The following is a 23,797-nucleotide window of genomic DNA, read 5'->3' on the forward strand; positions in this document are numbered from 1 at the left end:
GCGAACCAATGGAAAACAAGTCCTTTAGGAGGGTCCCGCCCTGGTCCGAGAGCCGCGAACCAATGGGAAACGGCATCTGAGCGGTGGCGTGGCGGCTGTGGGTGGAGTCATCCCCTGGGCCTGGACGGTGGCCTGGCTGGGTCAGCTCCCGACTAGCGGCCCAGGGCATGGCTGTGTGGGTCCGGGGAGGCCGCTTTGGCCTTCGCGGGTGCCTCGGCGCTAGCAAGCTGCTATGTCCCCGTTTTCAGAGTCGCGGCCCTCAGGGCGTGGAAGACGGGGACAGGTGAGTGTCGGGCTGGGTGGGTAACTCGAACACCTGCAGAGTGCATCGTGATGTCGTCACCTTGGGTACGTCAACATGACGTCCCCAGTGTACTGACGTCACCGTGAGCAACGTGGAAGCCAGGATTTCTTTGCCAGATTTTAATGCAGCCCAGCTGTCATCAGTCAGGGCAGGCCATGTCCCTTGTGGGCCAGGAGGACCCACAGTCGGATTTTGACCTGTCTCCAAAGCAGTTTATACAGACACACTGACATTATCTCGAGATGGCACTCATCATATGCTTTGAAATTTGCACCGCTCCCCAAGACCACCCCAGCCTCAGAACCTGTAAAATACCACGAGTTAATAATGGGTTAATATATTTTATAGGTTCAGTAATATAACTTTTGAATAACCATATAATGTCACATTTTAATTTTGAGCTATGTAAATTTTATTTTTAAATTTTTTTTAATTTTTTTAGTTGTTGATAGACCTTTCTTTAGTTTATTTATTTATACGCGGTGCTGAGGAAGGAACTCAGTACTTCACACATGCCAGGCAAGTGCACTACTGCTAAGCTCCAGCCCCAACCCCAAACTATCCAAGTTTTATGTTGCTGTTTGAAAATGTTAGTTTGGGGGAATCCTAGGGATGTAGATCAGTAGTAGAACATTTGCCTAGTATGCATGAGGACCTGGGTTTAGTCTCCAGCACTGCCAATAATTAAAAAAAGACTGAAGAGGTTGGGTTTGTGGCTCAGTGGTAGAGCGCTTGCCTAGCATGCATGAGGCACTTTGTTTGATCCTCAGCGCCATATAAATATAAAATAAAGATATTGTGTCCACCTAAAACTAAAAAATAAATACTTAAAAATAAAAGGCTGTTGTTCTAAAAAAAAAAAGTGAAAATGCTAATTTTCAAATCCTGTTTTAGTAATACTTCATTTCTAAGTGTACCTGAAGCCTTGTGGAATGGAAGTGGCCCAGTTTTCTTTCCCTCCAGGAGGCCCTGACTTAGTGGTAGAAAGTAAAGAGTTTGGGGAAGGTAGAGAGAACAGTTTGGGCCCTGGAGTAGGACAGTCTTGGAGGTGAATCCAAGCTCTGCCTCTTCCTCCTTAGGAAAATGAGTCTCACTGTGAGCTACAGTTTCCTCAATAGTAAAATGAAGGTAATAGGTCGTGTCTACCTTTGGGGTTACTGGAGGATTTCAGGATAAATCCAGGAGAGAATGCCCAAAATCCACTGTGGTACAGGAGCTATGGGGGGATTAGTCAATCAGTTCTTTCAGCAGATATTCATTGAACATCTCCATTGAGCAATGCATTACATCAGCTACTCTCCAGACACCTGTGGGCAAGGTACAGAGCTGGTTCACAAAGGACTTGAAGTAGAAGGAATAGGGGGGACAGAGGTCAACAAGATATTGCCACCCAAAAGGTGGGGTGGGGGTAAGGGCTACTGCTGAGGTTGCAGGCAGAAAGCTGGGACCCACAGAGGTGCCCCTCTGTGTAAGATATCTCACTCATGACCTCTTGGTGTCTGTTTCTCATTAGGCTACAGCCTCCATCGAAGAGCCCCAAGACCCCCAAGATTTACACCAAGACAGGAGACAAAGGTAGGGTGAGGACCGGTGAAAAATGCAACAAAAGACATACAGCTGACCTCATTTCAAAGTTCTTCTAACTTCTTTGTAGCCATTAAAAAGTATGTGACTGGCTGGGTGCTGTGGCGCATGCCTGTAATCCCAGCAGCTCAGGAGACTGAGGCAGGAGGATCATGAGTTCAAAGCCAGCCTCAGCAACTTATCGAGGCCCTAAGCAACTCAGCGAGACCCTGTCTCTAAATAAAATCACAAAAAGGGCTGGGGTTGTGGCTCAGTAGTTAAGTGTCCCTGGGTTCAATTCCCAGTTTAAAAAAAAATTATGTGACAGATCTGAATCATATCACAAAAATGTGATGTGAAATGAAAACCCCCAAGGTATGTCAAGTGATGAAAACATGTTTGGGGTTGGGGAGAGGCAGACAGCTCAGTGGTAGATCTATCTAGGTTTGGAAAAACTATGCCTATCAGAATGATACCATTTCCTGAAGTTTTAAAACCATGCAGATCACATTGTTTTTTGGATCTATACTTAAAAGTATACACATACACCCAGGATATACTTAACGCCATTGAACTATAGACTAAAAGAAAGACCAAAATGGTGAAGTTCACGTTAAGCATGTATTACCACCACCAAAACAAAAAGAAACGTACCCAGGGATGACAAGGGTCAGGCAGTAGTGTCAATGACTGCCAGCCAAGGACCTCCAGGGACCACCAGCAGTGAGATACAGGGGCAGTTGCCTCCTTAGCAGGAAGGAGGTGGCCCAGCATGGGACTCTGAGACGACTCCATAAAAGAATGGTGGAGGGGCGGGGCTGGGGCTCAGAGGCAGAGCACTTGCCTGGCACGCGTGAGGCGCTGGGTTCCATCCTCAGCACCACGTTAAAACATTAAATTAATAAAATAAAGGTATTATCCATCTACAACTCAACGTATATCTGTATAGGTGTACAGATGTATTTACATATAAATATATTTTTTAAGGAGGGTGCGGAAAGGACTCATAGGGCTGGGCTTGTGATGAGTGGCTTGGGGGGAGGGTTCAGGGAAGTGGGGCTCTGCTCTGGATGGGACGCTGTCGGAAGGCAGGGCTGATTACGTCATTGGGTATTTTAATTTTTCCCTAGAAGGTGGGAGAGAGGAAGAGGGGATACAGATGCAGTGATCACTCACACTTACCAGGAAAGCGGGTGTTGGGTATTTTCATATTGTGGAATTGCTCAGCTGTCGCCTCTTTCGTTTTGGTCCTGATCTGTCACAGTCATGGTGGACCATCCGATAGCATTCTGTGAAGTCATTTGTGTTCAGCAGAGCAGCCAACCTACCTATGAATGCCAGGCCAGTGTTGCCAGGCAGGGACCGTGACCCAGGCAGGAACCATGGCCCAGGCAGGGACCGTGGCCCAGGCAGAGGTGCGGGGGACTTTGATTTCCTGTGAGATACAGTGATGATGGACATGTAATATGTCTGAAATGGTTTTCGTCGTAACAGGCTGCTTAGTACATGCTTTTAAAGTTTAGAAGCATACCAGGGAGGAAGTGAGGCTTGCCGTCACCCTAGGACTGGTGGCTGAAAGTGGTGGCGGGGCTCTTCTAGGGCACTAGTCAAGTTTTGTCCTTGAACTGGAGGCTGATCACAGAGGTATATTTAGTTAATAGCGATTCATGAACTTGTGCACTTCAGGTTTCAGTTCTTTTCTTTCATCTTCTTTATTTTTTTGTTTGTTTATTTAGGTACTGGGGATTGAACCTGGGGTGCTTTATCACTGAACTGTATTCCAGCCCTTTTTATTTTATTTTTTTATTTTGGGTCAGGGTCTTGCTAAGTTGCTTAGGGCCTCACTAAGTTGCTGAGCTTGGCCTTGAACCTGCCATCCTCCTACCTCAGCCTCCTGGGATTATAGGAGATTGCGGGGATGCGTGCTGGGATGCATGCGCCTCCACACCTGGGTCAGCGTTTTTCTTTCTTTTTTCAAAATTTTTTTTTTAGACATTGATGAACCTTTATTTTATTCATTTATTTATATGCGGAGCTGAGAATTGAACCCAGTGCCTCACACAAGCTAGGCAAGTGCTCTGCCTCTGAGCCCCAACCTCAGCCCCTGGGTCAGCGTTTTCTGTGTCTCCTGAACTGCATTTTGAACACTTCAGGCTGGTGGTGGGGTTCAGTGGTAGAGCATTGTCTAGTGTGCACAGACCCTGGGTTTGATCCCCACCCCTGCAACAAACAAACAAACAGAACACAGCAAGTGGGGGGGCCCTTAATTTGGGCGGCTGTATGTTTTTTTCCACAGGGTTTTCTAGCACCTTCACAGGAGAAAGGAGACCCAAAGATGACCAGGTCTTTGAAGCCGTGGGAACTACAGATGAATTAAGTTCAGCCATTGGGTAAGGGAGGTGGGACTGGCCCTGAGGTCGGGTCTGAATGGGGGGAGAGTGAAGGCCACTACCATGGAAGTGTCTGCACTTGAGTCTGCCTGACTGGGCGCGTAGGCTGGTCAGCCCCTCAAGGTGGCTGGGCTGCAGACACCCTCCTTCCTGGCCCTGCTTGCTCCTGCTTGTCTCGCTGGTCACCGGGTGCAGCTGCCTTTCCCTCCATCCCTACCTGGATCCCTCACTGCTCAGGTGAGCACTGCACCACTGGGCTGTGTCTCTGAAGAGACAGAGACAAGTTAGTGTGATGGGTGGTGTGCCAAGTGCCATCCCGTTCGTGAGTGATAATTCTGAAACAGCCAGTGTTTAGAAGGTTGACGTGAAGAATTAGTTGGGATCAGCCAGGCCAGGTCCCCCAAACCTCAGAGCTTAGAAACCAAAGTTATATTTTCGGCTCGTACCTCAAGCCCATGTCGTGGGTTGGTGTCTCTGCTCCATGTGGCCTTGACTAGGGGACCCAGGAGGGCAGGACAGCATCTGTCTGAGACCCTACCAGTCATGAGGGCAGAGGGAAGAGGAGTCCTGGTGAAGCTCACACTGAGTCTTAGACGTCCCAGAGCCATTCCTGTGGATATGCCTGGCGTGGGTGGGGTGGGAGGGGCAGCACCTGCTGAGAATCATAGCACAGCCCCCCACGCTCAGCGCTGTGAACAGTGTGAGCACAGTATCTCGAGTGCTGGATTCCAGGTCTGACATGGCTCTATGGTGATGGGGCACGGGAACCAGGCAGACCTGGGTTCAAATTTAGTACAACTGCCAGGTAGCTATGTGACTTCAGTCAGACCCCTGGCCTCTCTGAGCCTCAGTTACTGCTCTGTCAAATGGTCGTAGTGATCGTACCCATCTCACTGTGTACTTATGCGATTAAGTGAGATAATTCCATGTTTCCTGCCTAGGACAGTGCCCAGCTTAGCTATTATCATTATCATGATAATTTATGTGTTCATGGCTACCATTTCTCAGCAATGTGCAGACGAGGTGAGATTTTCAAGGCAGATAACGTCACGGGTGGTAGTCTTCCAGCAAGGCAGAGAAGGCAAAACCCTGTCTATGGGGCTGGGGAGACAGGATGAAGTGGGCACAGTGGAGGCAGGATGGGTGCTAACATTGGCCATTCAGAATTAGCAAATGACCTGGGTACAGTGGCACATGCCTGTCATCCCAGGGGCTCTGGAGGCTGAGGCAGGAGGACTGTGAGTTCAAAGCCAGCCTCAGCAACTTAGCAAGGCTCTAAGCAGCTCAGTGAGACCCTGTCTCTAAATAAAATGCAAAATAGGGCTGGGAGTGTGGCTCAGTGTTCGAGTGCCCCTGGGTTCAATCCCTGGTATGTTAAAAAAAAAAATTAGCCAATCAGTGAGCAGCATCTTCCAACCGATGTGGGGCAAGAGGTCAGTCTAGAACCCTGACAAAGTCTGGGGTCCTTTGTCAGATATTGACCGGGCACCTCCATGTGTCAGACACTGCAAACAGCCTCAGCCCTGCCTCCAGGAGGCCACAGACGCCAATGGGGCGCTGCCTGCGGTGGGACCCGGCAGGGGACAAGCACTGGAGGAGCCCTTGCTGGCAGACATCTCCTCGCACTGGCAGTGCCTGGCCGAATTCTGTGCTCATTTCATGCTGATTGGCGATGGCTGGGCAGGCGCGCGGGTCATTTTTGTTCTCCTTTTGTATCCATTGTCCACCTCCTCTTTCCTTTCTGTACCTGGGCAGCGGGCCTTTTGACTGGTGACCAGCTCCCTGGTTTCCTGGATTTCTGGGGTCCAGCCCATGGGAGGTGGCAGCAGGAGGCTGGAGAGAGGGTGCAGAGGTCTGAGGGCACGCAGGAGCCTGCGCTTTAGCTGGGTGGCGCCTGGTGGCCCTGGGCTCCTGCCTCACTCACTGCCTGGAATCCAGCACTCTGCAGGGTGGGGGCGCCCTCCCCATCCCCTGCCCCTTCAGGCTCCCCCTCCTGCTAGTCTCTGGCATGATCACCAGTTCCCGTAACCGCTCACGCCTCTGAGCCCCCTGCCTTCCCGCCTCTCCTCCCAGTGCACCCCGGTCCCCTCCAGGACGCTGAGGGGTACAAGAGAGAGCGGGGTGCAGCAACTGGGCAGTTTCCTCCCCCCCATCCCACCTCCCTCAGCCCCCAGAGCCCCACCTCCAGCTGCCCTGGAAGCCCTCCTGCGCCCTGGCTGAGGCCAGCTGGGGCTCCCTCATCTCCCTCCGCACTGACCTTGGCCTGCAGCTTCCCATTTGATAGAATGGTCCCCAACTGAAGTCCCCCCACTGCTGGACAGGCCTGTGTCACCTTCTGTTCCTCACCGAATCCCCACGACTCTGCCAGGGCAGGTGCCCAAAAGGGAATCACTGGGAAAACGAGTGTGAGAAGAGGCAAGGACACCCCTGGTGTCGGCAGGAGACACGGCCCCGGGCTGCGGCTGAACCAGTGGATGGCCTCCACCTGGGGACGCGTTGGCGCAGCCCTGTCCTAGAGCCGCATCCTTTTTGTTTGTTTCCTCGCAGGTTTGCCATGGAATTAATTGAAGAAAAGGGCCACACGTTTGCCGAAGAGCTTCAGAAAGTAAGTGCGTCCTCTCGCCCCAGGTCGGGGCAGCCCGGTGGCCATGACTGACTTCCTCCTCTGCTCCTGCTCCCCTTTCATGCCTCTGGGGCTGGTCACTCCTGTCTGCATGCCTCGGTTTCCCCATCTGTGAAAAGGGGACATGTGGAGATGACCCTCCTCCTCGGGCAGGACAGAGGACAAAGTGCAGCAGCCTCTCCAGCTGCAGCTCTGCCCCGGGGGGCATTTGGCAGTGCTCAGAGGCATTTGTGATGCTACATCTGGGGGGTGGGGCTGCTGCTGGCATCTGTTGGGACAGACCAGGAGCGCAGCTCAATATCCTACAGTGCACCCGTCTGTCCCCTCCACAAAGGGTGACCCAGTCCCAAAAGGCAGTAACCCCCAGGCTGAGAAACCCACGATGAAGTGCCACAGCTCGGGGACACCCTGCAGCAGTGAGCCCAGCTGGGCCTGCTCACTAGCATTTCTGAATGTTCCTTAAGAAGGAGCAGGCGGGTGGGGTGGCACATGACTGTGGCCCAGATAGCCTGGAGGCTGAGGCAGGAGGATCACAAATTTGAGGCTAGCCTGAGCATCTTAGTGAGACCCTATCTCAAAATAAATTGGTAGGGGGACAGGGTTGGGGTCCAACTCAGTAATAGAGAACCCCTGAGTTTAATCCCCAGTACCTTGAAAAGGAGAGTTGGGGTCTCTGACTCCCAGAGTGAATGTCAAACACAGAGATGGGGACAGCACCTCCAGATGTACCCAAGGTTTCCATCTACATGTCTCCTGAGAGTAGACAGCCCAGGCTTGGGCTCCGGGGAGCAGATAGGCTCCTGCTCCAGAGCCCCGGCGTGCCCTAGCTGAGTGTCTCCGCAGCATCCTGTACACATTGGGCTGTAGCGTCCCGTTGGCGTCTCAGTCCAACCAGTCAGGAAACCAGAGCAGTCAGCCAGAGAGGAGCAGCACAGGGCACAGGTGCACGGGAGCCAAGGACAGAGCCAGAAGGTTCCTCTTAACCTCCACCGGGGCGCTCCCTGCTCACCGCTGGACACTGGGCCTTGTCCTCCCGCAGACTCTGAAACAGCCTCACAGGTCCCCTCCACAGGGCTAGCGGCCCACCACGGGGTCACTGCAGGTTCTGTTGGTTTGTCACCTCATTGAGAGCCTGACAGTCCCACACTCTGTGGCCAGGTGGCATCCCTGCGTGTGGCTCTGTCACTTCTGGCCAGCCTCACGAGTACGACTTCACTCTCCTCTTCTCCCCAGATCCAGTGCGTGCTGCAGGACGTCGGCTCCGCCCTGGCCACCCCACGCTCCTCGGCCAGGGAGGCTCACTTAAGTAACTCTCCCACCTGCCCGGCGGGCGGGGGTCTCCTGGGAGCCCAGGGCCACGCCAGTCGGCCATGAAGCCCCGTGGCCCCCGGAGGGAGGTTGGCCCTGAGGGTGGCTACAGTCTGAGGCCAGGCAGGCGGAAGGGACTCGGGGTGTTGCTTCGAGGGCTGGGCCTCATGGCTGTTCCTCCTGCTCCGCGACCCTCAGGACACACAGCCTTCGAGGCGGGGCCCACCCTGGAGCTGGAGCAGTGGATCGACAAGTACTCCCGCCAGCTGCCCCCGCTCACAGCCTTCATCCTGCCAGTAGGTGTCGGGCGGCCTCCACCAGGTGGGGGGGCTGCGGACCAGGGGTACTGAGAAAAGACGCGGCCTTTCCACGTCCCCCTCAGTAGCCCTTAATAGCAACAGAAGCTGTCCTCCAGCCCCAGGTCCCTCCAGCCTCTCTGACCCCTCCCCAGCCCTGTGCCCGATGGAGCTGCATCTCCAGGGTTGCCCAGTAGGGCCCCCCAGGCCAAATATCGCCCAGCCAACACCCACTTTGTCCTTTCAGTCGGGAGGCAAGAGTAGCTCTGCTCTGCATTTCTGTCGGGCCATCTGCCGCCGAGCTGAGAGACGGTAAGCCCCCCCAGCTGAGAGACGGTAAGCCCCCCCAGCTGAGTAAGGTGTCGTGCCCCCCCCACCTGGCTGAGATGTGAGCCCCGGGGAGGGGGCCTTCACGGCAGGCAGGAGGCAGGTGTGGCTCCCCGTCCAGAGGCAGCTCTGCTCCTGGAGACTTTCTCAGCGGGCCAGGGCAGGCCAGCCCCGAGCCCCGTCCTCCGAGCCCACCTGCAGAGGGGAGACAGAGGCAGAGAAACCAAGGGCTCACTACCCGTGGGCCAGAGGGGCCTGCCTTTCTCCTGAAAGCAAGAAGAAGCCAGTGATGGGTCCCGGCTACTTGAAATAGTGGCATAAAGGACTCCTTTAGCTCATAGAGAGAAGGAGGGGTGTGGGGGCTGCCTGGCTGCGGGGGCCCTGGGTAGAAGTGGTCATAGCCCAGCCACCAGCTGCCTGGGCCTTTCCCCCACTCAGAATGGAAAGCCACCAACAGACTTTTCAAGGACTTGCGAAGTGCCCAATCACACCCCTCCTCAGCCCGGCTGCCGCCCACCTGGAGAACAGAAAGGCAGGTCCCCCAGGTACAAGCCACCTGTGGGCCAGGCGCTCTGCTCATGATCTCATAGGTCCCTCAGCAGAGCCCTGAAATCCATGGCAGCCCCTCCTTATAGGAGTCAGGAAATGGCTTAGAGAGGTGACATCATGGCTAGGGTCACCAAGTGGTCCCTGCAGAGTGCAGAGTGTAGTTCAGCCCAGGTCTCTCCAGCCAAACCCTGAGCTCTCCATGACCCCACACCACAAAAGCTCTGTCCTCCATGAAAGGCTCTTGGTCCAAGACAGGCAAAGGAATCTTGGGTAACAGAAAGTTTTAGCTTCAAAAGCAAAAAAATATGCTAGGCCCAGTGGCACATACCTGTCATCCCAGGGACTCGGGAGGCTGAGGCAGGAGAACGGTTAGCTCAACGCCAGCCTGGGCAACTTAGGAGGACCCTGTCTCCAAGTTAATCAATTAATTAAAAGGGCTGGGGATGTAGTTCAGCATTAAAGTCCCCTTGAGTTCAGTCCCAAGCACAGAAGAAATTAATTAAAAATAAAAGTTAAATAAATAAGGGGTTGGGGATTTAACACCCCTGGGTTCAATCCTCATAAGTATTGAACAAAAATAAAAAAGCAAAACATGTCATTTGTTCAAAGTCACGTACATCAGTAGAGCTCATAGCAGCAAGAAGTCAGAAACCGCCCAGAGGCCCAGCGAGGGGAGGGCTGAGCAGATGGAGGTCTCAGAGGCAGGCGGCCACTGCTGTAGCCATGAGCAGCAGACTATCTGGGGGGGGAGGACAGTGGCTGGGACACTTCTGGTAAAGAACCTCCATGCTGAGTGGGAGGCGCCCCCCGGGGCAGGCTGGACCCACTTCCTGCCTGGACCATCAGCCAGTTGTGTGACCTCAGATGGGGGCAAGAACCCCGAGGCTGGGTCTGGGGACAGTGCCGCCCAGCAAGGGTCCTGCAGCAGCAGAAATATGCAGGAGGGGCCTGGCAGGGCCCTGAACCTTCTCAGTGCTTAGCAGATTGCAGTCCACTGTCTGAAACGTCTACACAGACTGGCGGGGACCCTGGGAACTCGGAATCGTGGGGAACCGGGAGCTTGGTTGGCTTGGGTCTTTTCTTTCCCATGAAGTTGCTCCAAGCTGTAGTTTAAACTGGCAGCCCCTTGGGGATTAAGGGTTAGCTTTCCGCTTGGAAGGCTGGGGTGGTTACTCTGTCCTACCCAGTTAGGGGCCCAGACCTGGGCCCTGTCGCCCCAAAACCAGTGCACTGGGATGCAGGGCAGCTATCCCACCAACCTCTGCTCTGTGCTCCATCCCTCCTTGGCCAGGCCCTATCTGATGTGTCCAAGGAAAGGGGATTGAATGACCTATTAAGCCCACCAGGGACAAGGACAGTTTCCACCTCTGGTGCTGGCGAAGTTTGCACAGACTGAAGTCGACCAGGGCCATCTGGGAAGAGCTGTTTGGGAGAGGCCCAGGTCCCTGGGTGTGCTGGGTCCTGCAGCATGGCGTGACTGTGTTTTCTCTTCTCAGCGTGGTGCCTCTTGTCCAGATGGGAGAGACGGATGCCAATGTGGCCAAGTTCTTAAACAGGTACTTGCGCAGGGTGGCGGACGGGTCTCTGCTCTGAACTCTAGGCACGTTTGTGGGACAGCACCCCGGTGGTTTGGGTCTGCGGAGCCCTGCAGGGGCCGTGCTCACTCGCCCACCCCTCTGCTCATGTTTGTGGGTGTCTGCTGCGTGCCAGGCACGGTGCCAGGTGTGGGGAGCAGCTGTGGAGGAGACAGACATTGTCCCTGTCCTTGGCGAGGCTGAGATCTGGTTGGAAGAGACCACTGTAAAAAATAGTGGAAACGAATAAGCAGAGGGACAGGCTGGAAGCCTGGTCAGGGGAGTCCTCACGAGGCATCTGACAGTGACCGCCAGGGAGACCAGCCAGTCTCCCTTCCCAGAGACACTCCAGGGCAGCAGAGAGGCAGGCCCGGCCAAGCTCGGGAGCCCTGGTGCAGGACCCAGTGACCCAGGGAGGACTCCCTGTGCCTCGGCAGCCTGAAGCCTGCTCCACTGGATTCGCTGGGTGGCATGAGCATGGGCGAGGCCAGAGCCCAGGGGCAGCACCCCAGAAGCTGTGCCCGCCGTGCTGTGAGTGACTGCATAGCAGGCGTGGCTCCTGACAGTGGACTCCCCTCTCACTGGGTCGTGGCCTGGGCTCGGGTGGCTCCTGATCAGCTCCTTCCTCCTGGGAGGCGCAGACCCCCGACCAGCAGCTCCATCCCACCTTTGCAGCCCCCCCACCCCCCCGAGCCCCTAAGGTCTGCAGTGGCATGTGGCCAGGCTGCTCCGCCCCGGGCAGATGCTACGGAGCCAACAAGAAACAGCACGTCGCTGCCCTCCAGGAGTTACAGGAGGGGGCAGTACCCAGAGCAGTCTCCCCTACTGTCCCCAAAGAGCCAGCAGTGGGCCCAGGGGCTGGGCATGGTCAGAGAGTTCTGTGGTGCTGACCTCAGGGAGGGGGAGGGCTTGGTGTGGCAGCGGCTGAGGGGGACAGCCTAGATGGACCCGAGGAAGCACCTCATGGCAGGCATGGCATCCCATCCTGCATGCTCTCCACCAGTTTCCCTGCAAAAGGCCCCCTGCCCGGAGGCCATCACTGCTGGGGCAAAGGAAGGAGAGAGAGTGACTGTGCCCTGGTCACTAGAACACTCCAGGCCAGTGCTTCCCAGGACATCATGGTTCTGGAGACAGCTTCAGTTGTCACAGCTGGGTGTTGGGGTGCTACCAGCATCTAGTGGGTAGACACTGAGGCTGCTGATACCCTACGATGCCTAGGACCACCTGACCTCAAGGAATAGTCCAGAATGTCCTACTGCCAAGGTCAAGAACCCTCCCTTCTCAAAGTGTGGTAGTGCTGACCAGAATGGGGATCTGCATGTCACACGGTCCCCGGGTGATCCGTGCACCCTCCAGTTTGGGAAGTACAGTCCTGGTTACTCGAAGTGCACGAACCAACCCAAAGGGTGGTCCAGAGTTCCTGCCCGTGGGGTCAGGGCAGGTCAACAGCAGGTCTGGCAGGAACTGCCCCATCCAGTACCAAAGTTGGGACCCTGGCTGTCACAGAAGCTGACCTCGGTGCCACCCGTCTGACCCAAGAGGGCTGGGCACATGCCGTCCCCGCACAGTGCTCCCGGGGCTTCATGGCTCCTCCTCGTAGGCCACAGAGGAAGGCCCGTGGGCACTGACCTCGTCTCTCTTCCTCTCTGCTCCTCGCAGACTCAGCGACTACCTCTTCACGGTGGCCAGATACGCAGCCATGAAGGAGGGGAACCAGGAGAAGATATACAGGAGAACGGCCCATCGAACTGAGACCCAGGCCCCTTGAAATACCACAGCGGGGGGTGTGGGTCCCTGTGGTGACCGGGGGCAGCTTGCTTTCCAGAGTCCTGGTTCCTGAGGAGCTCGTCACAAGGGTCTTTGCCTCGAAGCCCCTGCCACCTCCCTCGAAGGACCACGGCCCCTGAGATTTCTGCCCCTGCATCCCCAGAGCGTCCTGGGTCTCAGAAAGGTCAAGGACAGCCGCAAAGAGGAGGGGCCACGTGGGAAAAAGAATAAAAATGGGGAGGCTTGAGCCAGTGTGTGCGGGTGTGAGGGGGACAGGGAGCGGGGACAGCGAGCGCTGCCGGGCCAGCCTCCCGCTCCAGCTGCGGTTGTCAAGGACCTGCAGTGGCACCAGAGGCCCTTGGAAGTGTGATCATGATTCACCTGCGCCAACGGGGCTTTAAATGTCACATTTATAAAGGGGACAGCAGGCTGGATTTGGAAGTTTAGTTCACCTCTGAGCCACCCATCACTGCCACCGTGTGGGGGAAGGACAGCTGCAAATTGACAGGTGTGGCTTCAGAAACGCCACCCTCCGTGAACTGAGTGTGGGGGTGCAGCTCAGAGACCCTCCATGGTGGGGAGGAGGCCCTGGGAGAGCAATGCTGCATCACATACAAACGCCCCTTCCTGCCCAGGGCCCGAGTGCCAAGGGCGAGGTGGCACCGTTCAGCTTAAGGACACGAGACCTTCAGGCCGGGCCAGCCCAAGGCCAGGGAGACTGCGAGGCCTGCTCTGCGCTCTGAGATCCGTGCCAGGCCGGGTGTCATCGCGTGTGTCACCGCTCCCCTCCTGCTATGAGATGACACCGCCAGTGCCAGCTGTGTCCTTGGGAAGAGGGATATTTATGAAGGGGAGAGGCCGCCGTGAGAACCTGAGGATGTCACGCTGCTCATCATCGCAGGAAGTGACTTCCAGAAGGACAGGAGCGGCTGGCCGGGCTGAGGTGCCTGGTGAGCTGATCCCGCAACCCGTCCTTTCTCAAGCTCCTGCTGAGGCCCGGGCGGCTGGTCACTCCAGCAAGTGGCAACACCGCTGCCAGCCGCGGGCCCGTGCCCACCTCCCCCACCCTCCTGATTATTTTTGCCAGCGAGGCAGGTGCATTGGGTGCTGCTGGGTCCCTCTGTGGCTGACGGGGTGCCCTCTGGAGCCTTGGGCAGAGAGTGAGGTCCAGGTGCCCAGGAGCGAGAAACACTCTCTCTAGGAGGCGGCCACGTCTAGTGCCACCCCACCCCCTGGTTAGAATGGGCTGTGCCAACAAGACTGAAGCTGGAAGTGCCCCTGACTGCTGTGCCATCTCCACACCCAGACGGGGAGCAGGGGTCCGAGAGCCTGCGGCCATCACAGCACTGCCCACAGCGCCAGATCCACCAGGAAGGGGCACGCTGTACTTGATGAAGCAACAACCCACGCTGCTGGCCAGGGTGAAGGACCAAGAAGTGCCCAGGGCCTAGGACATTCTGGAATAATAAGGGAATTTGTCAGACACCTGCAGGGGGATCTTACCTCAGGTTCCCAGCCCCCGCCTCTGGCCCCATCTTCCCTTCCATCAGCAGACCTTTCCCTGGGAGACCAGCCAGGGACACGCAGGCAGTTCAGTCTGTGTCCCCAGCCCAGGCGAAGCAGCAGGCTGGCTTGGGTGACCCAGAGAGTGGGCTGTTTGAAAGTGGGCGGGACTTCCAAAGCCACGGAGGCCCCCTGCAGAAGGAAAAATGTGTGCCACTGGGTACACTCATCAAAATAGCCTCCCAGCTCCCAGATTTCAAACCAAGTGGGAAAAGTTAGTAAACGTTTCATAGTCAAGACACATCTAGCCCGGGTTTCCCAACGTGTTAGCGCACAATCGGCGACCTTGGCTGACCGCCACCTCACAGGGTAGCAGGGGGTTGTGACACAGCAGCTTGTTTTATTTAGAATGGCAGTACCCACTGGGCATGGTGGTGCACGCCTGTCATCCCGGTGGCTCTGGAGGCTGAGGCAGGAGGATCTCGAGTTCAAAGCCAGCCTCAGCAATTTAGCAGGGTCCTAGGCAATTTAGTGAGACCCTGTCTCTAAATAAAGAAGGACTGAGGATGTGGCTCAGTGGTCAAGCTTGCCTTCATCCTCCAGCCCAAAGTCAAGTCAGACTGCAATACCAGAGGTATCGGGGGTTTCCGTATTTTGAAATCTGGACCTCACTCTCTGTCCAAGGCTCCAGAGGGGCGCCCCCGTCAGCCACAGAGGGACCCAGTGGAGCCCAATGCACCTGCCTCGCTGGCAAAAATAATCAGGAGGGTGGGGAGGAGCAAGAGCAAGGGATGGGCAGCAAGGTGGCACACACGTAGTCCCCGCAACTCGGGAAGCCGAGGGAGAAAGGCAAGTTCAAGGCCAGCCTTGGCAACTTAGCGAGACCCTGTCTCAAAGTAAGAAAGAATCAGGGCTGGGGCTGCAGCTCAGTGGTACAGCACCTCTGGGTTCAACCCCCAATGCACTGAGCTGCAGCCCCAGCCCTGATTATATAAATAAATTGCGTGAAAACTCACCTTGATCACCAAGTGTCATGGTGCTCCCATAGTGTGCACCCCAGAAAGTGCCTCGCCCACCCTGCCACGTCCAGCCAAGCTCCTTGGAACCTGGTATCATTCTGGAGAGGAATGATAAGGACGCCAGCCAACCTGGTGGAGGGTCTGCCACGTGCTGAGCCCCCAGCGAGTGCCCCACCCCTGCGGTCTCCTCTGAGCCTCACTGCCCCCCCCCAGGGAGGCAACCTAGGGGCTCTGTTTGGCAGGTGGGGGACAGGCTCCGAGAGCCAGCCTTGGACGCGGTGTCGAGCCGCCCAGCCCCACGCCTTGCTCCTGCCCGCCGCCCCTTGACAGTCCCCTTCATCACGCCCTGGGCTGCGGCGAGCAGTGCCAGGTGCTAATAGATCCTGCTGTCCCATCGCTCAGCCTGGTTTCCCTTAACTGATATTTCATGGCCATTGTTAATGTGTGGTCTTCACTGAGTAATTTCCACAGCCCCAACTTGTAACACATCCCAATGACAAACGTCCCCAGCTCCGAATCCCTCGTCAGCTGCAATGTCACCCTCGCCTCCTCCCCGACATCTTCCGACAGCCCCTCCAGTTTTATGATCGCTCTGTCCCAGCGATCACTACCGAACCTTTAAGGATCCAGACGCATTTCAAGTTTAATTGAATAAAATTCCTTGTATAATAAATTCCACAGGAACGCTTCATAAATCTGGGCCTGGAAGGATTTGTGGCTCGTCCCTCCCCCATGACGAGGCAATAGGGGGCCCTCGCTGTCCTGTCTTGATCAGCGAAGGAAGCGAGTTCCCTTTGCCGTCCGGCAGGAGCGTCACTGCCCGTGCTTTGATCTGTTGCTTTTCTTCTCTGACAGCCCCTCGCGGAAGATGGTACTTCAGGCCAAGCAGAGCAAGGGATGGGCAGGCTGGGGATGGGGACCAGGAATGCAGGGGATGTCCCTTGTGTTCCATCCACTCCTCAGAATCAGTTTCCAAAGTTGTCATTCATGTGTCACCTTTTTTTGGATAGGGGTTACCAGGGATTGAACTCCGGGGCACTCGACCACTGAGTCCCATCCCCAGCCCTATTTTGTATTTTATTTAGAGACAGGGTCTCACTGAGTTGCTTAGCGCCTCACTGTTGCTGAGGCTGGCCTTGAACTCACAGTCCTCCTGCCTCAGCCTCCTGGCTACTGGGATGACAGGTGTGCACCATCCGGCCTGGCTGTTTGTCACCTTTTGAATTCTGACAAAACTCCCTCACACTCTCCCTAGATAGAAGCACACACATGCCCACACATTTTCATACCCATTCCTGGAGTCCCCAGGTAAAGTAACCCAGGCCATTGGAGCATGGTGGCACTTGCCTGTAGTCTGGCTGCTTGGGAAGCTGAGGCAGGAGAATCTCTTGACCCCGGGATTTGACCCCAACCTGGACAACACAGCAAGACCCTGTCTCCAAAACAAACAGTGAAACAGCCCGCGGCACCCTCTTCAGGAACTCGGTGGAAATTCATGGGCCGCCTTCTCCAGCAGCCTCCTGGACGGGCTGACGGAGCCCAGCCCTGAAGGGTGAGAAGAGGAGCACTTGGGCCCGGCAGGGAGAGACCTCTGACGCTTGCAGAACCATGGCGCGCACCAAGCGACCCGCTTGGCCTCGTCCTGGTTCCACGATTCTGGGCCAGGCACTCCGTCTTCCTCACTTGCTTCTCCACCTGTAGAACAAGAATGATGGCATCCACTGTCCACCCAGGGCTCACTGCGAGAGTTTAATGAGGTAGTATTTACCAGGGCTTAGCAGCTCCCTGGCAAACATTAGCACTGATGGTTACGGTGCTCTTACTATTATTCTTCAAGTCCAGAGTCCACTTGGCCCCTTCCATGGGTCACCTGGAGCAACTCGTTGGCCACCCTGAGCCGCACTCTCCATCTTCTACACTCGGGAATGATGATGTCAACTTCCAGGGCTGGGTTTGGGGCTCAGTGGCAGAGTGCTTGCCTAGCATGTTGCCTAGCCCCGGGTTTGATTCTCAGCACCACCAATAAATAAATAAAATAAAGGCCCATTGACAACTAAAAAATTTTTTAAAAAATGTCCACCTCCAAAGGTTCAGGGAATAAGTCCATGGGTCTGTCACAAGGTAGCAGCTCAAAAAAATTAGAAAGCTATTGGCGTTGAGTTGTGTCTTACACTTTTCTGAGCAACGCTGCCCCCATTTAATGGACAGAGAAACTGAGGCCTGAAGAGAGGAACTTGATAGGTAAATATCAGTAATAACCTCAGATTGAGCCCTGATTATGTCCAAGTATCTGACCGAGGACGTCACAGGCCGTGGTTGGTTGGATTTCCTCAGTAGCGTTCTCGAGGACAGCCAGCCTTTGAGTCAGCACCCGGTACTTTCAGACACGACGTTCATTCACCCACTGCAGCTCATTCCAGACCCCCCTCCTCTCCCTCCTCCTCCTCTCCCTCCCCTCCCTTTTCTTCCTCTCCCCTTCCTCTCCTTCTTCATTTTTTTAAGTTGTGGCCTTGCTATGCTGCCCAGGCTGGCCATCAACCCTTGGGCTCCATGGATCCTCCCACCTCAGCCTCCTGAGCAGTTGGGACCACAGGGTCACACGGCCACCCCTGGCAGAGCTGGGTTATGTGTCTTATTCCTCAGAGCTCTGCACGGCCATGTACAATTATCCTTCCTTTGAGGGGCAGGGAAACTGAGGCTTTCCCAAAGCCATATGTCCACTGGGTGATGATGATGGTTGTGACGATGTCATCGTAGACCAGTGGCGGTTTTGGAGCTCTTCTGACACACAGAGCTTTTAACCCCCCAACCACAGCAAACCCTGACAGCCACCCCCCCCGGCACGTCCTCCCCACGACAGCCCCCTCAAGTGGACATCAGCATCTTTGTGTCCCAAATTCAGAATCTGAGGCACAGAGACATGGCATTTTGGCTGTTGCCACACAGCAAGAAAAAGGCCAAACTTGGGGACCAGGAGAGACCCCCTGTGCCAGGAGGGCCTGGTGGAGAGATGAGAAGCAAGTGCCAGTTCCTGATGGCGAGGGGGTGAGGGCACCCTTGGAGCTGCCTGAATACACAGCACAAAGACATCCGGCTGGTTCAGGACGCTGGGGACACAAGGTGACCTGTCCCCGACCAGCCCCACCAAACAGCTCCCACCGGCTGCTCCCAAGGCCCGGTCGTGGGCCGCCGTCGCTGGCCATCTGCACTGCCCACGTCCCTCCCTGGCTGGCAGGTGCCTGTATTTATGATCACCTTGGAAGGGTCGAGCAGACATATGCTGCTAAGGGTCGTTTATTCTTGTTTATAAAATTTATGGCTTCGCCTCCATTACCCACTGTCGAAACGGGAAGGATTGGCCCCAAAGCCTCTTGCCGCATGACTGCCTCAGACGTGAGACATCTGTCAACTCCGTGGGAGCTGTACGGGGGAATGAGCGTCACCATAACTCAGAGCTGGTGTCCCACCACGGGGCCTGCAGGAGCGACAGCCTGCCGGGCCGTGGGAGGCAGGAGGGTGGGGCTGCGGGTGACCCGTCCAGGTGGCCTGGGGACCCCGCCCCAGCCGGGCCACTGACTTTCAGAGTTGGGGAGGGGGTGAGGGCACTTGATTTCCATGGCCTCGGGTCCAGATGCAGGACCCTAGCAGCTGGAGAGCGGTCTGAGCCTGCGGCTCTCCACCTGGCGACTCTGGGGACACAGAATCGCGGGCCCTTGCGGCTGGTTGAGGGGGACCGAGATGGGCACCGAGCCCAGGAGGGCGATTTGGCAACGTGAACGAAAGACCCAGAAATGTGCGGGAGAATTCATGAAGGAAAGCCCTGAATAAGGACAAGGAAACATCAGCAGCCACTGGAGACGGTGGTGCCGGCAGGTGACGCTATGGGAGAGTGGCCCCAGCCCTGAAGTGCAGAAGAACGGTGACAAATGATCTAAGCATCATCCAGATCCTGGGAGAGAAATATAGAAACACAGAAAGATCTCCAGGGTCCTTTCCAGATGTTAACGACACTCACCTCTAAGGGATGTGACTGCGGGGGATTTTAGCCTGTTTCAGTTTTTCTGAAATTTTTAAGTTTTGTACTATGAAATTGGGTTAGATTTGAGAAGGACTTACCTGTGTAATAAACACAAGTTTTTGTGTTTATTACACAGGTAAGTCCTTCATCGTCCTCCCTGGGATGACTGGAGACATAAGAGGAGCCTCTGGAAGATAGAGTCCCCCAGGCTCCCCACCTCTGCCCAATGGACGGGGGACTCTCCAGTAGCCAGAGCCAGGGGACTGTCCAAAGTTGGAAGGCTGGAGAGCAACTCTGTGCCCGCTGCAAGGGAGACAGCTGGCCACCTGGCCTCCACCCTAGGGCAACAGAGGAGGGAAGGAAAATGATCCTGGAGGTGCCCCAGGGAGTGGTCACACCAGCTTCTCAGCAAACTGTGCAGTGCCTGCCCCGCCCTCCCCCCTCTGTGGCTTGAGAGTAGACGGCAAACTGTCATATTAATTCATCCTGCAGGGTCATCATGAGTTCCCCAGACACAGAGGCACCCTGAAGGGAGACTATGGGCCCAACGTGCTGCAATCAGCATGTGGCAGAACCAGCACTCCATCCGGGCTTCTCTATCAAAATCCAGCTTCCTTTGACCTAGTTATTTCACTCCTTGGCATGTACCCAAAGGACTTAAAATCAGCATACTAAAGTGACACGGCCACATCAACGTTCATAGCAGCTCCGTTCACAATATTTAAGCAATGGAACCAACCTAGGTGCCCTTCAACCGATGAAGAGATGAAGAAAACATGGTATTTATACACAGTGGAATATTACTCAGCCATAAAGAAGAATGGAATTATGGCATTTTCTGGTAAATGAATGGAACGGAAGACTATCATGCTAAGTGAAACAACCCAAGTCCAAAACACCGAAGGCTGAATGTTCTCTCTGTCATGTGGATGCTGACTCACAATAGGTGAGGAGGGGAGGGAAGATCGGAGGTTCACAGGATTGGGACAGAGGGGGATGGGGGGAAAGGAGGGGAGATGGGAATGGGAAAGACAATAGAATGAATCGAACATAACTTTCCATGTTCATATATGAACACACAACCTGGGAAACTCCACATCCTGTGCAACCACAAGAACGGGAAGTCAGACTCTAGGTCCGTATGATATGTCAAAATGCATTCTACCATCATGTAGAACTAAAAAGAAACAAAAAATAGATTTACCCCCCCCCCAGCTTCCTGTCTCTTCTGTTCTGCTGGGAGCAGGGAAGGGCTTATCCCAGGAAGGAAAGAGACACCGATTCCAGCTGAAAAAGCCCCAGGCCGGGCCTGATGTCACAGGAGGGAGGCTGGTGACCCAGTGGTGATGCCTGCCACGGCCTCAGAGGGAGGAACTGGAATAAGTGGCGAGCTCTCGACATTTCGGCATCCCTGGGGCAAAGCCCTACTGATTTTGAGGGAGGGGAGACTCCCGAGGGAGACGCGGGGTACTCCAGACTGCCCTCCAAGCCCACCTCTAAAAATGGCCCTCCCAGCCCGAGGCTCCCCAAGAGCGCCAACTAGCAACAGAGCAATTTTTCAGTGGTCTGAGGTGCCACATCAGGGCCATAGATCTCTGAGAGCCAAACACTTACCAATCTGACTAATTAATGAGGCAGCTGATGAGCTCACCATCATAATTCAATATCTGAGTCACACTCTACAGGAAAGCGTGCAGATCCAAGACTCGAGCCAGTGGGACATGGCGTGCTGCCCCCGCCCCAGCCCACCTCCGTCCAGCCTCTGCCCTCTCAGTCTCCTCCCTGGGTGGCCATTCCAGAAGCTGCCTCCCTCTGGCTGCTTTGACACCGCCCCTAGGGTGCTGTCCCCGCTGTATGAGGAGCCACTTCCAACTCCCTTCACTTGAGGTGGCAGCATTTTGGGGGACTTTTTTCCAGGGGGACATTTTTGGGTTTACAGTTTATAATGCCTTCCAGTCAAAGATCACCAAGGAAACCCTGGCCGGGTGTGGTGGTGCACGCCTTGTCATCCCAGAAACTTGGGAGGCTGAGGCAGGAGGATCGTGAGTTCAAAGGCAGCCTCAGCAACTTAGTGAGGCCCTCAGCAACTCAGTGAGACCCTGTATCTAAATAAAATATAAAAAAGGGCTGAGAATGGGGCTCAGTGGTTGAGCTCTTGGGTTCAATCCCCAGAACCAGAATAAATAAAATAAAATAAAATAAATATATACAAAAAAAGAAAAGAAAAACCTGGTAGGTGAAGACTCATAGTATCTTTTCCAGAAAACACACACGTCAAGGGGAACTGTGGGGCGTTAGAGGTTGTAAGAAAGGACTTGAGGATTTTGACACAGGTGGGTGACTTGGGAGGGTTCAGGGAGGCGGCGTTGGCTCTGGGTTGGACGGTGTCAGGGAGCAGGGCTGATCCCAGGGCAGGTGCCCAACAGTATTTACAGAATGAATGTGAAAGAACGGCACAGGGCTCAGGGCAGAGTGCTTGCCTCGCATGTGTGAGGCCCTGGGTTCGATTCTCAGCACCACATATAAAGTAAATAAAGTAAATAAATAAAGGTCAATCAACAACAACAACAACAACAACAAAAAGAATGGCCTCAGGTCCCAGCTTTGGCTCCTGTCTTCCCGGATTCTCTCTGAAGACTCCTGGGTGCGCTGAGGGAGAACAGGTCACTGGGTGTCCTGAGCCCAGCCTCTGTCCCTGCTCCCCGGGGTCCCTGGCGGCCCTCTGCCCATGGCCTGGCCTCCAGCCCTCGTCTGCCCATACATTTCTTTTCTGAGGGGCTGAGCTGCCGGCAGCCGGGGACCCCATCTGAACAGAAGGCCCTCGTGGAGGTTTGGGGTGCAAGCGTCCAAACATCCAGCTTAATGATTTGAGCCCCTCCTGGTGCACGTGGTGAGCTTCGGGGACAGGCCACCCAGCCCGTTCACCAGAGACCACTGTTCTAGCAACCATGAGGGAAGGCCAGGGACTCGGGCCACTGAGCAGTGGCACATGCACTGTCACTGTTACGGTGCCTGGGGGCTGAGGGACAAGGCATTCGTAGAGGAGACCCCTGTGGTGTCCCCTTCAACGAACCGTGTTCCCAGGTGCAGCAGAGAAGTCAGAGAAGTCGGAGTCTGCAGTGGACTCCGACTGTGTCCCTCCTGGGTCCCTGTCCCTCCTGGCACCCGCTGCGATTTACAGGGTGGGCAGGAGGGGTGCAGCAGAGAAGGGGGGCCCTGTGCTCAGGCACACCCCAAGTCCAACCCGGCCTTTCAGCTGAGTAACTGGGGACCACGGCTCCTCTGCCACCTCTCCTGGTTTCACAGGACACGGGAGACCAGAGCTCTGGGGTCCTCGGCAAGTCCTTTGAGATCCTGTGGGAACCATGGGCGTGATGCGGGTGGCTAGCAGCCCTCCCAAGGGCCGTCGGGTCGGGGGTGCGCTGCAGATCCGTGGGCTCCAGACAAGGGAGAGAGCAGCCCGGGCTGTGCCCCAGCTGGCCCTTGCCTAGAAGGCCCGTCACCTCTGTCTGCACTCAGCAGACACCAGGTGAGGGGTCTCAGTGGAGCAGGCCGGGGTTTGGACCCAGGCTTCGCCATTCACTGCCTGTGGGATCCCTGACGATAGATGCCATCCCTGGTGCCTGTGGTGTTCGCGGCCCTGGCAGCCAGCACGGCCTGGAGTGGGGAGGCCTCCATGTTCATTTTTTGGATGACTGAAGGCGAGCCTGGGCTCCCTGGGCTGGCTCCTGACTGGGACTCCTGCCAGCTGCCCAGCCCATCTGGCACCATCTGTGACATGACACAGCCATCAGCAGGCGGCATGCCAAGCCCTTGAGTGCCCCACACAGGGTGCTGCTCCCTCCTTGGGGCAGGGTCCTGGGTGGACAGGACAGGTCAAGGCTGGCCATGGGGCAGCATTATTGGGCCAGGATGGTGAGGCTGACGCTCAGGTGTGGTGGCTCACGCCTGTAATCCCAACAGGAAAGCGTCACAGCGTGTCTTCCTGCCCCAACTCTAGACTCGCCTGCCTGTCCAGGGGGACCGCTCTCTCCAGAGTCCGGCTCTCTGCCTGTTTCCATTGACTTCTAAAGTCCAGCTTGGAGAGGGCACCCCAGGTTCCCCAACGTCCAGCACAGACCCTTCCCCAAGGCAGTGAACTCAGACTGAGGGATGAAAACTTGCGATCCTCTGGCCTCCGCCTCCCGAGTCACCAGGATGACAGATGTATGCTGTGCATCCGGCCAGTAGAGACCCTTGTTCACCTTTCCTCAGATGAGGAGCCTGGCTGAGTCCACAGGGACATCTCCACCACTACCCCATGCTGTGCAGTAGCGTACAGGTGCTGTTACCAAATACTGAGGAAATAAGGCTCTGGGAGTTAGAAACTGTCCCAGGGTCACTCAGTTGAACTGAGCCAGTTTATGATGCCACATTCAGGGTTTATCCCCGGTTCCTGAATAACCAGCCAGAACGCCGGGCCACCCTTGGTTCTCCAAGTGTGGCTGTGCGCAGCAGCACCGAGCCTGTCGCATGTGGATCCCAGTCCAGTGAGCCGGGGCCGCCCTGTGACTCGA

General features: G+C 55.6%; 1 protein-coding gene and 1 long non-coding RNA gene across 3 annotated transcripts; one reads left to right on the forward strand and one right to left on the reverse strand.

Annotated features, from left to right (window-relative positions):
• Window positions 1–112: 112 nt before the first annotated feature.
• Mmab (metabolism of cobalamin associated B) lies at window positions 113–12,948 on the forward strand. Its single transcript, XM_027923378.2, has 9 exons — window positions 113–283; window positions 1,818–1,879; window positions 4,164–4,257; window positions 6,805–6,862; window positions 8,114–8,186; window positions 8,387–8,484; window positions 8,732–8,796; window positions 10,857–10,916; window positions 12,594–12,948. Exons 1-9 carry the CDS (start codon window positions 168–170, stop codon window positions 12,700–12,702), a joined length of 735 nt encoding a protein of 244 aa, XP_027779179.2. The 5' UTR covers window positions 113–167; the 3' UTR covers window positions 12,703–12,948.
• Window positions 12,949–15,840: 2,892 nt separating this feature from the next.
• Window positions 15,841–21,118, reverse strand: LOC139707160 (uncharacterized). Of its 2 annotated transcripts, XR_011708698.1 has the most exons (3): window positions 20,856–21,118; window positions 16,571–16,918; window positions 15,841–16,474 (listed from the first exon to the last, which is right to left on the reverse strand). It is a non-coding gene; the product is annotated as an uncharacterized lncRNA (long non-coding RNA). The 2 variants fall into 2 exon arrangements; XR_011708697.1 differs by having other exon boundaries at window positions 15,841–16,918.
• Between the last annotated feature and the right edge of the window lie 2,679 nt (window positions 21,119–23,797).

Source organism: Marmota flaviventris, chromosome 1, assembly GCF_047511675.1.
Source record: "Marmota flaviventris isolate mMarFla1 chromosome 1, mMarFla1.hap1, whole genome shotgun sequence".
Lineage (NCBI taxonomy): Eukaryota > Metazoa > Chordata > Mammalia > Rodentia > Sciuridae > Marmota > Marmota flaviventris.

What these genes read in the sequence shown, in the direction of transcription:
- Mmab (XM_027923378.2), top strand. Translation starts at nt 168, where the DNA reads ATGGCTGTGTGGGTCCGGGGAGGCCGCTTTGGCCTTCGCGGGTGCCTC. An exon ending in TTGCCGAAGAGCTTCAGAAA is followed by an intron (nt 6,863 to 8,113) that starts GTAAGTGCGTCC and finishes TCTTCTCCCCAG; the next exon opens with ATCCAGTGCGTGCTGCAGGA. An exon ending in GGCCAGGGAGGCTCACTTAA is followed by an intron (nt 8,187 to 8,386) that starts GTAACTCTCCCA and finishes CGCGACCCTCAG; the next exon opens with GACACACAGCCTTCGAGGCG.